Source organism: Pygocentrus nattereri, chromosome 9, assembly GCF_015220715.1.
Source record: "Pygocentrus nattereri isolate fPygNat1 chromosome 9, fPygNat1.pri, whole genome shotgun sequence".
NCBI lineage: Eukaryota > Metazoa > Chordata > Actinopteri > Characiformes > Serrasalmidae > Pygocentrus > Pygocentrus nattereri.
The window spans coordinates 31,003,723-31,019,514 of record NC_051219.1 but is presented as its reverse complement, the minus strand read 5'-3'; the positions used below and the strand labels follow the sequence as shown (position 1 = coordinate 31,019,514).

The following is a 15,792-nucleotide window of genomic DNA, read 5'->3' as shown; positions in this document are numbered from 1 at the left end:
GCGGTGCGAAAATGATCAGCACGCGGCGACCGAAACTCAGCGCTGGGGGCGCGTGATCCGCCTAGCTGGCCCACAAAAAAGAGGGGGCGGGGCGATAGGCGTTTTTGCGCTCCTATTGGTCGCCTGCAGGGCTGATTGGCACGCGCCCCCCCCCCCTTGCCAGTCCAGGCCCTGATCTGTGGCGTCTTAACGGGTCTCGGACACTCGGTGCCTGCGCGCGCTCACGGACCAACAGGGACGTTAGGGAACGGCTCGTGGTCATTAAACACCGATCAGGATTACACTTCAGTAGAAAAGAGCTGCTGCTGTTGCCGTGGAGGCGCTCGCGCTGAACTTTTCTCCTCCGCTTTTAAAACACCCAACACACGTCGGCATGGCCGAGAAACGGCGCTCCGCGTGCACCATGAGCCTGAAGGCGCACGCGTTCTCGGTAGAAGCGCTGATCGGCGCTGAGAAACGGAGAAAGCTCGAGGAGGAAGAGGAGGAGGAGGAGGAGGAAGAAGAAGGCCAGGGAGAAGAAGAAGGAGAAGGGGAAGAGGAGGAAGAGGAGGACGGAAGCTGCTTCGAGGAGGTGAGCGGGTGCTCGAGCCCGCAGGCACGCGCGGAGAAAGCGAGCGGCGGAGACGGAGCTGGTGAGTGCTGAAATATTCACACTGACACTGCATTCAGACCCACACTGAGGTCAGATGCGCATCTGGACAATCCAAACACTGGTCTTCATAATTTATTATAAATACACGCCCTCATTAATGATCCTTAAAGAATTCATAATTCATGCTTCTTTGCCTGGTTAAATGGTTCTTCATATGAGAGACCTGTTGTCTGCAGTGAGGGTCATCTGGCTTTTAAACAGTGGTTCTGTTTAACGTGCAGGAAGTTACAGAGCCTGTTTGGTACTATATAGAGCCCTTTAGCTAAGACTGAATATCAATGGGTTTTTTAGCTCGCTACTCCGCAAAACTGAAAATCATAATCTTCACAGAAAAATACAGTTTAAAATGAAAACGTAGTGTTTCATTTAAGTAGAAAAATGTGCATTTTATCTGATTTTATTATTATTGAATTCAATAAGTTAAATGTAAGAAGTGCTTAATAGAAAAATAATAGAATGAGCAATTTAAAATACCTGCTGATTCCTGCAGCTGAAATGACTACATCAGTCTCTAGGACATCACAACAACAACAATAACAACAAAATAACAATTATAATAAGAACAGCATCTGTAACTAAATAACTACTACTACTACTAATAATAATAATAATAACAGCAGCAAGAGGGATTACATAACAGCTATTACGACTGTTATCACTACTCCTTCTACAACTAATATTAGTGCTGATGATATTAATTATTATTTACCTTTCTATTCTTTGTAACTAGCCACTCGTGCATTATACAGCCTGTTAATTGCTCTGTGAAATATGAATACCCCCACCCCGCCACAGCCCCTGGTGTTTGTGTGTTCCTGTGAGCGAGGAGCAGCAGTGAGAGCGGACACTGCAACATCACTCTTATTACTCTGCAGAACTGAGCAATAATCTGCACTTAAGAGTGTCATAAATACAGCAGTGTGTCGGGGGTAACTGGGGGGCTGAAACTGAGCTGTGTTTACGAGCTCAGGAACACTGAAGAGCTGGACACGAGGAGACAGAAAGAAATAAAGAAAGAAAAAAGAAAGAAATGAAGAAAGGCACAGTGCTGGGTAAAGTGCAAGCAGTTCAGCGGTGCAGTTTGGTCTGCGGGTTTAATGTGGGCTGAAACTCTCCCAGACTGAGCAGCCCGTTATTATTAAAGCCTAATTTCTGAAGTGTGAATGGGAAGAATCGCGTGGCCTGTTTCCTGCTGCCAACAGAATTTATCTCCGCTCTTATTGCACTTCCATAGGCAGTAAATCCCGCTAATGACTTAATCAGGGGAGAGACACAGCAGCAGCACTGAGACCTGAAATAGCAAACAGCACAATATCTAACAGCACAGAGCTGCAACACACAGATCACTGCAGAACTGATGAGTTTAATGCACTTCTGTATTATTGTTATTATTATTATTGTAAGGTCACATTTCACAAGACGGAATAATCATTTAAACTATATTATTACACTATTTAAAACTAAACCATAAACTAAACCAAATTACATCTATAACTCCTTACCTTCACGTGTAAATATTAGTATACAATAATAGTGTAAAACATTTGAATCATCTGCATTATTATCATAATAACGTCGAAACCAGTAACAGCAGCAGCGACAACAAACAGCAATAATAATAATAACGATAATAATACTAATAATAATACTAAAACCACACGTTAATATTAATGTTGGTGTTATAGCCCCTGTTACATGTAGAGTGTAGTATCTGTGCCGTTGTTATACTGTATTATTAAACCGCTGACTGCGGCTCTTTATAACCGTTGATTATTACTGTGTAATTACACTTGATTACTCTCGCATTCGTTCGGCATTAAACGTTGCTAATTTGACCCGTGTTGTGTCCAGTAGAGTGTGAGACGGTGCTGCAGAGTCCCCGCTCCGCCCACAGCGCTCCGCTGCACGCGGGTCCCGGGCAGGAGGCGCGCGTGGAGCTGCAGGGAGCTGACCTGTGGAAGCGCTTTCACGAGATCGGCACGGAGATGATCATCACCAAAGCTGGCAGGTAGGACAATAAACAAACACATGTTAAAAACCAGCAATAATAAAATACAGTAAAAATGCAAAGCAGTAGCCGGTATCGGCTGCAGGGTCGCAGCAGTGAGGTCTGCACGCTTAGCTAGAAATACAACCTTCATTCGTTCTCTCTTCGGGTTCTAACAGGCACATTAGACAGTTCTGCACGATCAGCCACTGAAATAAACCCTTTCTGAATAAAGCAAATCTGCTGAGTTTAGTTTACAGCCCCACATAACAGAATGAATCAAATATAGGGATTATTATTGTTTGTTATTATTTTCATTACTAGTGTTATTGTTATTGTAGGCGAATGTTTCCTGCCATGCGAGTGAAAATCAGCGGTCTGGACCCTCATCAGCAGTATTACATCGCCATGGACATCATTCCCGTGGACAACAAACGATACAGGTAAAACAAACAAACAACGTTTTACTGTAGACACGTGGTTGTGAGAACCAATGAACTGTCTAATTACTGCCTCCCGTTGTAAAGTAATACATTAGAGCGAAATATTTTGATCGCGACGTGTTTTATAGGATATAAATATAAGAAGCGCAATCGGTTCTCCGGGAATACCGCGGCCTTTTGGGCTTCTATTTTTGTACCTCTTCCTTTTGAAACTCTCCTTTTGGGCCGCGTGCTTTAACTTGTCCTTTTGGGCCTCTTCCTCTTGGGCCTCACCTTTTGTAATGACCTTTTGGGAGGGTGACCTCTAGGATCAGGCGACAAACGCAGCCCAAACAGACCCTTACAGTTTCTCACGTCCTCCGCCCCCCGTGCAGGTACGTGTACCACAGCTCTAAATGGATGGTGGCCGGTAACGCGGACTCTCCGGTGCCGCCGCGCGTGTACATCCACCCGGACTCTCCAGCCTCAGGGGAGACATGGATGAGGCAGGTCATCAGCTTCGACAAGCTAAAACTGACCAACAATGAGCTGGACGACCAGGGCCATGTAAGAGAAGCAAACCTCACAAAAATAATACACAATATTTATATGTATATATGTATAACCCCCCGTGAAAAGTGGAGATAAACGAACTGATATTTTCTGTAAATTTTAGTTGCACAGCTCCTGTGTATTTGCTCAGTTTATATATATATATATATATATATATATATTTATATATATATAAACAAAATATAAAATGTGCCAAAACTTTTGCACAGGCCATATTTTATGCCCCCCCCCCCTCTCAGTGAAGGATCCTTGTTCACTTCCTTTACTTAGAACAAAACCTCACTTGATCAAAACTTTTGCACACAGCTCTATTTATACTTTGTTTTGGAAATGCAAGCCGGCTATAAAGAAAAAAATTTAATTCACTTATGAGTTACAATCATAAGTTATGTAAACTACACTACTTCCTCACTACTTACAACATAATAATAATAATAATAATAATAATAATAATAATAAACAAAAAACTGTTTACTTAAGCCATCTGAGTACCATGGCATTTTTAAAGACTCCAGGCCTACTTGAGAATTCTCCACTCTGATCTTTAACAAGGTTAAGCATTATAAATAGAGCAGCCTGCTCTCTTTATATACCTGTTAAAGACACATGTGCTAGTGATTGTCACCCGGTGTGCATTTTGTTTTGCTGAATTATTTTAAAGGCCTAAACATGTTGTAATGTGGAAGGTTGTAAACAAACTCAATTGAAAGCAACCCCCTGTGGTGAAGCGGTTGATGGCCTGTTTTGGGCCTTTGAAAATGTGAGCGTGTTTTTTTTTTTTTTTTTTTTTTATTGAAGTAGAAAAGTGCTTTTGGTAATTCCTGCATTTCCTCACTCTAAACATGGATGCATGGGTAATGTTTTCCAGATCATTCTGCACTCCATGCATAAGTATCAGCCGCGCGTCCACGTCATTCGAAAAGAGTGCGGTGAGGAGCTTTCTCCAGTCAAAGCCGTTCCCACCGGGGATGGAGTCAAAGCCTTCTGCTTCCCTGAAACAGTCTTCACCACAGTCACAGCCTACCAGAACCAACAGGTAACCCCCCCCACCACACACACAGCATACCTAATTCAATTGTACACATGTAGCCATGGTGCACTGCATTTACTTGATTAGTCATTTCCAAATGTATAAAATGGCTGAATAACATCAATACAATTGTTGCCAAATAACAATAATTTGTCAATTTATTTAATTCCCATGGCAGTGATGTGCACATTTGAATCAAATAAACTCAATGCATTTCTTTCTTTCTTCAGTTTAAACAGTATGCAAAAGTATAGGTGCCCCTTGTCAAATGACATGCTTTATTGATTTCAGTGAAAATATGTGAACACATGCTCTACAGAGAACACACTTCTGCAGTTTCATGCATAATTACTGCTTCTTTGCTGAATTCAACATATTGAAAATAAAATAAACTAAATAAAATAAAACTAAAATAAAATAAAATAAAATGTGTTCAACAAATAAACAGAAATTGTGCACTAACAGTTGCATATTTAAGTTTCTTGTAGAGGAAACTGTGTTAAATGCTTTTCACACCAGTTAACAAAACATGGAGTTTGACTAGAGGTATTCAAAATTCTGCATATGACTGTACACACGTATCCCACAACGGCCTCTTGCAAGGGTCTGATTCCCAGCAGCTATCAAATTAAAAGGAGCTTTCTGTTGAGATGCTTCATTTCAGTGTTGTTACTTTTATAAGCATAAGGAACATTTAGGAGGACCCCAATTCCCTTCACAATAATTCTGTTAGATGAGACAAGATCAAAGACAACTGAGGCCTGTGAGCAATACAAACAGTATAAAACACCTCATAAAGAGCAACTTACCCATAAATAGTAAGGCATTTCAAGTGTTTATTTAGTGTTGCTTATGGAGTTTCCTTGCAGGAGACAGAAAGATAATGCCTGATGACGGTTCTGCCATTTTTACTTTATCACATGCATTCAGGCCTGGCCTTTTAGCTTTCATGATGTATAGTGACTTTCACTGTAGCTTAGGTTTCTGTTGGATGGCCTTTATGGCCTTTATTAGCGTGTGCACTTTTCCACTGCAGTGTGCCACAATAAGCAGTTTAGAGCTTTTGTAGAGACTCTCTGACTGAGCAGCTTCACGTAATGTTGTATAGTTTTCTGAAACAGATTAGCATTCTTTAGTATATGATGCATTTCATAATATCTGATGTGTGTTTTGGTAAAGATCTTTCATATCATAGCATATAAAACCCCTCGTGGCATATACATGCACTCTGGCATGCACATCCGCATGCTCACAAACACACATTTGCAAACGCAACTTATAAAATAACCCACACACAGTGCATTACGGGCTAGGGGTCACTTGCACAGGGTCAGAGAACTTGGCATAACAGGCTCTGGTTCAGTGAAAAAAAAACCTGAGCGAGTTTTTGTGTGGATTTCCAGATCACAAGACTGAAAATAGACAGAAATCCATTCGCGAAAGGATTCCGAGACTCTGGCAGAAACAGGTAAACGTTTCTCTTTTAACATCATAAAGAGCAACTATAAGTGCATGGTGTGGTGGCATTAAGCGGTCAGATGTGCATTTGCTTTTACTAAGTGTTTACTATTCTATCTGTTGTATGCTGCTGCCGCTTTCTTCGTTTTAGATTTTTTTTTTTTTTTACAGACTCAGTCTAAAAGCTGCTTTTGCTGGTTGTGTTCTTCCTCTCTCTATCTTTTGACGTCAGCATGAAGTTATTTAAGGACCAGCAGGCCATATTAACGGATTATCTAATAATTATTTTTGTGTGACAAAAGTCCTTCCGAAGCCAAACTGAAAATATGGCCAACATTCCAAAGAGGCCCAGACAAAATAAATATGAAAAAAGAAATAAAAAAAGCGTCGCAATAAAATCCATTATTCCATCTCAGCAAAAGAAAAATATGTATAAACACAAAAATAAAATCTGCAAGACAATAAAAATAATCTCCATCCTCACATAAAAAGGTGGAAAAATAAATAATAAAGGCATAAACAGGAAATGGAGGTTGCCCAGTAATAAGGCGGTTGTGGTGCTGGCATGGAGTCTCACTGAGGGGGGGTTTACCCTGCTCATTAGTTTTAAACGAGAGCGATTTTAACACTCTACTGAATCGCACCAGACCACATTTGCACCCCTCCTCCCTCCTTTTCCATGCACTTTTCTCTCCCTCCTCAGGTCCAGCTCTTAGGGCCCTCGCACTGAGCCCTTCTCTCTTCAGCATTTCAGGAAAACTTAAGCGGTTTGCTAAACAAACTGAGCCACTAGGTAGCTGGAGCAACACGCTGATCAAAAAGGGGGGTCCAAACAACAAGTCAGGACATCTTGTGTGAGTTATCGCCTGAGTGGCAGCGAGGCGGGGGGACGGCCATGCTAACGAGGAGCACTGAGAACCACCATTACCTCCACACCTCTCTCTCTCTCTCTCTCCTCATAAAGCTTTAACTGTGGCTTCCTGCACTCTGCGTCTGATCCTACCGTTAAGGCCGTGTGAAAATAATTACAGCCATGCAGAAATACCTGCTAACACACACACACACACACACACACACACACACACACACACACACACACACACACACACACACACACACACACACACTTTATGTTCCTCATTACATGAGTCCTGCCAAAAGTGTGGTGATAAGAGGCTCAGGCTAAGATGGTTGCTGGTACTGGACGCTCAGTAATTGTAGCCAGTCACTGCTCTTCGCCCTGCCAACAAAATGGATACTGAGAGTTCAATTCAAATTTCATTATCTGCTGGATCTAATGTATCCATACTATGTGCCGTATTCTTTGGCTCCATTTAGTGTCTGTGTTTTAAGGCTGTTCTATGCATCACTGTAAGGGTTTTCTCTTGCAGGATGGGGCTGGAGGCCCTGGTTGAGTCCTACGCTTTCTGGAGGCCTTCATTGAGAACTCTAACATTTGAGGACATACCAGGAATGACCAAACAAGGTACAGAGTAATTCTCCTGCCTTGAACAGCATATGTATATAGGCATGTGTTTGTGTGTGTGTGTGTGTGTGTAAAATTTCTGTACATTTTTTAGATCAAAAATGTCCTGACTATGTAGGAAAGCCATAGAAAATAAGGGCTTAAATCAAAAGACCAACAAAATGGTCTGAACTTTGTGAAGTGCTTTTTACTTTCACATATAGGTACTTAAATATTTACAATGTTTTTATGACATTATTATATTATTACTTATAAAACACTGTGCAAAAGTCAGAGACCGCCCTCTTTTGTTTATTTCCAGTCAAAACGGCCTTTAAGTACGTTATTCATTTTTCAGGAAAAGTGAGACATATATTTAATAGAATGTTACAGGGAAGCCTCCACACTTGATAGACCACCATTTTTTCCAGTATTTTGTGTGTCAGCCCCTTGCTTATATTTCAGCTTTTAATTTTGGGAAATTTGATTTAGTTTTTTCAACAGATCTGCAGATATTTTCCACACTTTTAATGTTTAGTCTTAGAAGTTGATTGCATTTTTGTTTCTTATAATCCAAGTAGTTAGTTTAGACTCAGTCCATAACACCTTACTCTACATCTCAGATGTCTAGTTTTGATGTTCTTTTGCAGATTTTCTTCTTGTCTATTTCTTTTTCTCAGTAACAGCTTTATATCCTTTCAGATCCATCTTTAAAAGATGAAATTCATGTTTTCTCTGGATCTTTTCATAATTTTAATACTCTAGTTTTGGAAATTCCTGTTTTTTTCACTTATTTATTGTCTCTCCTCCCAACTTAAAAGTGGGTAAATTAATGCTGATATGTTTGGTAATATACTTAATGTTGGAGGTTTTTCATGATGCTGAAAAGGTTTGACTGAAAATGAAAGAGTAGTCACATTTTTGCACAGTATTGTAGATACCTAAGTATATATAATGCATATGGGACATATTATTATATATATTTACATACATACACATATAGGATATACGTGTGACCTCACACCCTGACACTGTATAAAATGATGGAGTACTTTTCTGAGGTCAATGACCCTTACAGACACTCCAGATACTTTTGTAAGTCATTCTGGATGAGAGTGTCTGTTACATTAAAATGTGATATTTGTCTTGTGCAGGTGCAGCTGGTACCCATGGGGTGGTCGGATCTTCTACTCACACACATTTACTCTCCACATCACCCTGCTCGTCCCCAGCATTTCACCTGGCATCTGGGGCGGGTCCTGTATGTGATTACTCTGCTTGCAGTCGAACGAGCCACCCTCTTCATCGTTTTGCCACTCCCCTCACTGCAGACTCCTACAGCCGACTGACCAGCCCTGCCCCTGATGCATTTTCCTCCACCAGAAACCCCACCTATGTGGGCGGGGCGGATGGTGAGGCTTTTTCCTGCACACAGACTGGTCTACCAATCCAAATCCCTGGGATGCCTGGCCACACCCCCCAGCTCCAGTATTTCATGCCCAGTCCTGCTCACAATGCCTTTTCCACCAATCAGAGTGCACAGAGCTCGTATAACGGTTTCCGGCTCCATAGTCCATATGGTCTCTATGGATACAACTTCTCCACCTCTCCGCGATTGGCTGCCAGTCCTGAAAAGATGGCTGCCACACAGAGCTCAGTGCTTGGGTCCTCTCCCAGTGGTACATTGACAGACAGGCAAGTTCTGTCCCCCGTTGACAGTCTCCACATGCTCAGTGGTGCTCAGCAATCTCTATTTGACTCACGGACATTAGGGCTAACAAGTTCTGCCTCTCAGGTTACTGCCCACATGGCCTGACCTATGCACATGGCCTCTGACCCCTACCATGCCACGGACACAAACAGGTGGACAGAACTGTGCGGTAGTCGCTTTGTTTCATAAAGCTCGATTGGACAATATTAAGACATGACTGATGCAGGTAAGGAGCAATAGGATATTTCATAGTGATGAAGCATTCTGTCCTTGCCCCTTTAAGAGATAAGAAAGCCAAAAGAGGAGAAACCAAGGAGCGATCAAAGAGACAATTCACAGTGTTAGTTATTTGTGGCACTAATGTCAACTGGAGGTCACAGTGAGACCTTGGCTGGTTTTTAATAGAGTTTTCTCTCTATTAAATAGCTTCAAATATCCTAAGAGATTCTTCACTCAGTTAGAAGCTCCTGCAGTGGCAATACGTTAACAATGGAGCCAGGGAAGCCTGCTGCAGCTAGGAAACAAGCATATCTTTTTAAATGGGACTGAAATTAATAAAAACAATATTTCAGAGTTTCTGCCAAATAGAACTGAACTGGACACAGAGAAAAAAATGGACACCAAGTCTGCTCTAAGACGTGCTTTGGAAGCCCTGGGAGCACTTCCACTTCCAAGACCTGATGCCAAAATTCAACCTCTCTGTAGCAAAAACCACAGCAAACAGTGGATATTCATCTTATTTTATGGCTGGGAGAGGCTCCTGGTAGGCCTGACCTAGAATTAGGATTAGCTACATACAAACTGAGCAGCTGACAGCTCAGGAGTCCAAAAATGGGAGGTGGCCAATGTCACATCACAACTGAAGCTAAAAGGCCTTTACTTAGGTGCTAAGTAAAATGTGCAGTTTCACTGGAACTAATTCAGGCTTTGGCTCTGAGAGCAATTGGTACTTTCTGGTATTAGCCTAGCTTGCAAGCAGGAAATCAGCAGCAGACTGTATTGGTTTAGGGCCGGATGCACAGATTTAGCTCTTTCCAGTGTTTATGACCTGAATGATGTTCAGCTAGTGAGCTAGCATCCATTCATGATCAAAGTTTATGGGGTTTAAACTGAAATCGGAAAGGTAAAGCAGCAGTTAGGAAAAAAAAAAACATTGGAATGTATTTACAAAGTCACAAGGTGTTTTTTTCCTGAATGGATTTGGCTCTCTGACATGGTATCTTTGACCATCATAGACAGGTGGAAATTTGATCGTAGATCAGCACTTCTCTGCTGGGTTGATTCATAAATGCAGGTCCAGGCACCGTTAAACATGCATACAGGCGCAAATGCAGGCTTTGGCAACAACCATCAGGCTCCTGGGCTGATCCTGAGTCAGCTTTTAGTGCCACTTTCACTGAACTGTAGCGGGAATAGTCAGGCTTCAGCTATAAAAAATAAACAGTCTTTTTTTCTAAAGCAGACATACTGTATAGCTTTGATATGTCTGTCTTTTTTAACAACTCTATATAAATTAGGCAAAGATGGATATTAATGTTATTGTTGGACGATTTCACTCATGCACTTATGTCAATTTTACTTTTTTTAATGCTCAATCTTTGAAATCTTTATGGCCTGGGAATTACAAGAAAACCCTTTGAGCCAAATAAAATGTATACATACTGTTAAAATTGATAAGGCTATGAGATTTTTCAGTATCAATCAGTGTATGTATGTTTTAGAATGAGTCATCACTTGGTGTGTTTTCACTAAAAGTGCATGAGTGTGAGTGTGTGTGTTTGTAGGTTTGTGGGAGTGAATGCCTGTGAATGTGTGTGTGACTGCTGTAAAGGGTCTGAAGTGTTGGCTATTGAAAAGCATCACTATCTTCATGATGTAATTATTAAGTTATGTAAGCTCATGTCACTTGTTTAAGATACATTAAAATGAAAGCAAACTTAACTGATGTGGCTGTTTAACACAACATGGCACTCTACAATGTTAACTGTGCAAAAGTCAGACACTATTCTTCATTTATGTACTTTCCTGTCCAAATGGCTTAAGTACATGTTATTCATGTACTTTTCTGATTAGGTTAGATATTAGATATTCCACTTGCACAAGGAAATGAAAAAGTAAAAATTCTGAAGTTTTGAAAACTGGAGTTAAAAATGTAAAAATAATTAAGATACAAAAAAACAGGACTCTCAAAAACCTTGAGAGTCCACCAAAACTGTCCCCCATTAGATAAACAGCACTTTCATCTTTGAGAGAGAGGAGACAATCAAGCTCCACACTTGCTTCAGAACAGAAAATGTCCAGAGGTGTTTCTGTCCATCCTTCCACTATGAGAAGACAACTCAGCGCTATGAGTCTGAAATGATGTGTAGCTGTTAAGAAACCCTCAAAGAGAAAATGAAAGACAAAAAAGAAGAAAATTAAAAAAAACTGGTGTTTTCAGAGTAATAGATGACCACCCCAGAGGCCAACATCACTAAACGTGTTTGGGATCACTGTGATCATGAGTAACACAAAATGCAACCAACTTCTGAGACTGAGCATTGGAAAAATTTCCCTGCAGATATATTTGAAAAGCTTAAAACAAGTCTCCCAAAAAAACCTTGATATTATATTTATATAATTTATACATTTATAAATATAATATCAATAATACAAATTTATTAGTAGAGGTATGAGTAAATACTAGTACTACTACTCTTACTAATAATAAGAAATCCAAGTGTTGGCTATGTCTCAAACTTACTTTTGAACAATAAAAACTATAGTTTGCCTTATTTCTACAAAAGCATAGACTGGATATCAATATATTTGTTGCTCTCAACATCAGCAATAAAGTTATCTTACTCATTTAAAATCACTGTAACAGTATAACAAACAGTACAGTGTAGCAATAACAGCATTGTAAAGTGGAAATCATAGCAGGACATAGCAGTCAAGTAATCGTTGTCTACGTATTCAAGTATTCTGTTACATTTAGTAGTTTTTAAATCTGCTTTTTGTAAAATGCCTTTTGTCGGCTGACAATAGACTAGAAAATGCGTTAAAGGCCAAGCACTCGTCCCTCCAGTTCAGGCAGTAATAAAAGTGTAAGCAGCTGTCCTCAGCGTGTTATTGTTTGGGTGAAAACTGTAAACCAGTGTGAAATTATAGGAGTCATCAACATGGTTACTGTGTGTATGTGAGTGCATGGGTGAGTGCGTAGGTGAGTGCGCAGGTGAGTGCGCATGCATGAAAAAAGGGCGGAGAAGACATGGACACTACAGCATTAGCCTCTTCAGCTCTTCAGTCGGGTGTGTTATTTTGGAGAATGCATTTCTAAGCCAGTGTAAGAAAACAAAATAATCAATGTTAATAGCAGTTTATCATAAATAAGACCTACTAGCTTAATAATAGTGCTTATTTACTTAACTGTAGGAACAGAAATTTGCATAAAAAAATGTATTCATGTGTAGTGTATTTGTATTCAGACTGCATTTAAACTTGCATCGTAAACTCAGAATCAGATTCACCTGCATGTATGAACGTGAAAGAAATTAAAAAGCTGTTTATCTGGGCAGTAAGAATTTATTTCCTCAGAAAAGACACTATTATTAAAATAAATGCAAATAACATTAACATGATTAATTAGTAAGTAGTAATTTCATGTTTGCCAGTGTTTTTGCTTAAACATTTCCAAAGAACTCTTTGAAGAAGCTCAGTATGTATTGAGCCCCTCAAATGGAAAACTATATATTAAACATTCCACCTTTATTTTGGACAATCATCTATTTAATTTTGTAATTTATTTTGTACAAACCTTTATGAAAAAAGCAAAACTATGCTTTATCTGCATTTTAGTGACCACTTCATTTTAAATACAGGGCATCAAGCAATGCCATGCCACAGTAAATATGATTTCCCACTTCACAAGTTTAAAAGTGTCACAAATGTTTGTTTTTCATTGCCTGAGCTCAACTGTAGTTAGCATCTAATACCCAGTTTCAGTAATCAACCCTTAATTAAGCTAAATTTTGTGAGTTGCTGCTGGAATTTTTAAAAAATAAATGCAATGCGTGAGATCTGGGACCAAATGTGTTTTTCTATTCAGCTCACAATATATATAATCAACTGCTTTTTAAAAACTCATTTTAACTGCATTAATGTTTGTATTTATTGTAATATAATTTGAACACACAATACAGTTACAATTAATACATAATGAGAAAAATAAAATAGAAAACACAGCCACACATGTATTATCCACAAAATATACACATGTACACTGTGTAAACCAAATGTACAGGGTATCTGCAACAGTACAGATCAGTTCAATCATATAGATCAGATTTACACTGTGCTGTATTTAGACTATTTCTGTGCTGTTTGCTCTTTGACAGCCAGGGAGTTTCTTGTAAACTGAAAGCTGAAGGTGAGCAGGGTGACAGACAAACAGCATATGCAGAGAAAGAGAGAGAGAGAGAGAGAGAGAGAGAGAGAGAGAGAGAGAAAGAGACGGAGATGGGGCCAGGGGTTGTGCTTTATTTTAGGACAGAGGAATGATTGGCTTGCTGAATTTGACAGACAGGTGACAGCTCTCCTGCCTGGCAAAATCTGACAACACACACACATAATCACACACTTAATGATGGACAAACACACACACACACTCTATCTCGCATAGCTTATCGATGTGGGGCTCATTATCAGTACATCTGAGGACATTAGCACTCTGGTTGGCAGGTGCTTCGGAGAGCTGGCAGAGCATATGTGTGTGTTTGGATGTGTGTGTGTGTGTGTGTGGACATTTTTCTACAGCAATATAACAATATAGCACAACCTACATGCATTAGAATTAAAATGCATTGTTGTGCAGTAGTTCTTTGTTAATTATGAGGTGGTGTCACAATGTTTTGACATATCACAGCTCAAAAAACATAATTATATGCATCATAGAGATGTGACAATGCATCATAAAGAATAGGCATTCTACTAATTATGCCTTCCAATTTAACGGCATTGTTTGAACACCAAACTACCATCACCAAGCAGGAACCCACCGTAGCATGTTCATGCTATGCAAGTCACTGCTTCTGCCTTCCTCTCTAGTGTCATTAGTAGATTATGCAACAACATGAAAATTCTCCTTATTCTCAGTATTGAGAATCAAATTGAATCCTGGGCTGAGAGTATCATTACACCCATAACTATAAATAGCTACACTGTTACGTTACATTGTTACATTGTTGTTGACTTGCATTTGGTTTATTAGTCTACTGAGAAACACCCTGTGCCATTTGCTACATGAAACTTCTGCACCTGGTACCTCTGCCTGGACACAGCCAAGTCCATTTATAATCTGTCCCACCCTCTCTCACTCCCACAGTCCATGCTACATCTAATGCCCAAACTACTCCAACTTCCATTGCACATCCTTTTTCCAGCCTTTCTTGTCCTTTTTTTCAATCATCTGAAAATGCCAGCTGTTATTTACATGATGTGAACTTTTCATGATGACTGGATCCATAGAAATGATCCTAAATTACTCAATACATTCACATCATTATGACTGCTTTTAATTCTCCTGTAATCAGCAGGAGATGTGTTTTTTGAGATTGCAATGACTTTATGTTTTTGTTAATATATTTAAATGATGTTAGTAAAAAAAAGACTAGAGATCAAGTTCTAAAATCAGATTGGTTGTAGCCACTGTTAAATGCTTGATATTCACATAAATAAAAAGTCATCAACTGACTAAACCATGCTCCATTCACAAATGCCTTCTTTTTTAGCTACTGTTGCTTGGTTGGACAAGCTTTACTCTCTATGCCAATTTTCCCCAAAATATGTGTATAATTTTCATCAGACTGCTGCAATGTTTGAGTTGCTACATAGCATTGAGTCTCTAGTTTAAACATGCTAAGATTAGCTAGATTATTACTTGAAAAAATAAATGAATAATCCAGTCAGTCCTAACAGTATCACCCCAAAAACACATACAAAATATATTGTATTTTTAAATTAATAACTCACTCTGAATTGTTTTGATGAGTTGTCTGCTACAGTTTCTGGGTTACATGGGATTTTCTTGTAACAGGCGCACATTTGTGGGCAGATCATTGAATAGGCAACTGAATGTGGTTGAATGGGCTGAAGGTTAGGGAACCGGCTGACAGTGCACGACTGAAGTGTCCTTGAGCAAGGCACCTAACCCCCCCCCCAAGTGGATAGGGCCGCCCCCTGCTCCAGGCAAGTGTGTCCACTGCCCCCTAGTGCGTGTGCTCACTAGTGTGTATGTGGTGTTTCACTTCACGGATGGGTTAAATGCGGAGGTAAAATTTCCCTGTTGTGGTACTAATAAGGGTCACTTAACTTTAAAGGCACAGGCATCACTAGGCCAGTTTTAGGGGCGCCTTAACATTTTTCATACATTGTTGTTTACAGTAACTTAATGCCAGATCATATAGTGTCGATCATAATTTTATACCCCTCAAATCCTGAACCAGTAGAAATTAGGA

General features: G+C 39.9%; 1 protein-coding gene across 2 annotated transcripts; it reads left to right on the top strand.

Moving 5' to 3' along the window:
- The first annotated feature begins 203 nt into the window (after positions 1–203).
- On the top strand, positions 204–11,239 carry tbx18 (T-box transcription factor 18). Of its 2 annotated transcripts, none has more exons than XM_017707479.2 (8): positions 204–632; positions 2,507–2,660; positions 2,981–3,082; positions 3,457–3,628; positions 4,503–4,670; positions 6,068–6,132; positions 7,514–7,608; positions 8,742–11,239. In XM_017707479.2, exons 1-8 carry the CDS (start codon positions 374–376, stop codon positions 9,401–9,403), a joined length of 1,677 nt encoding a protein of 558 aa, XP_017562968.2. In that variant the 5' UTR covers positions 204–373; the 3' UTR covers positions 9,404–11,239. The 2 variants fall into 2 exon arrangements, with proteins under 2 accessions (XP_017562968.2, XP_017562960.2); XM_017707471.2 differs by having other exon boundaries at positions 2,504–2,660.
- Positions 11,240–15,792: the final 4,553 nt, after the last annotated feature.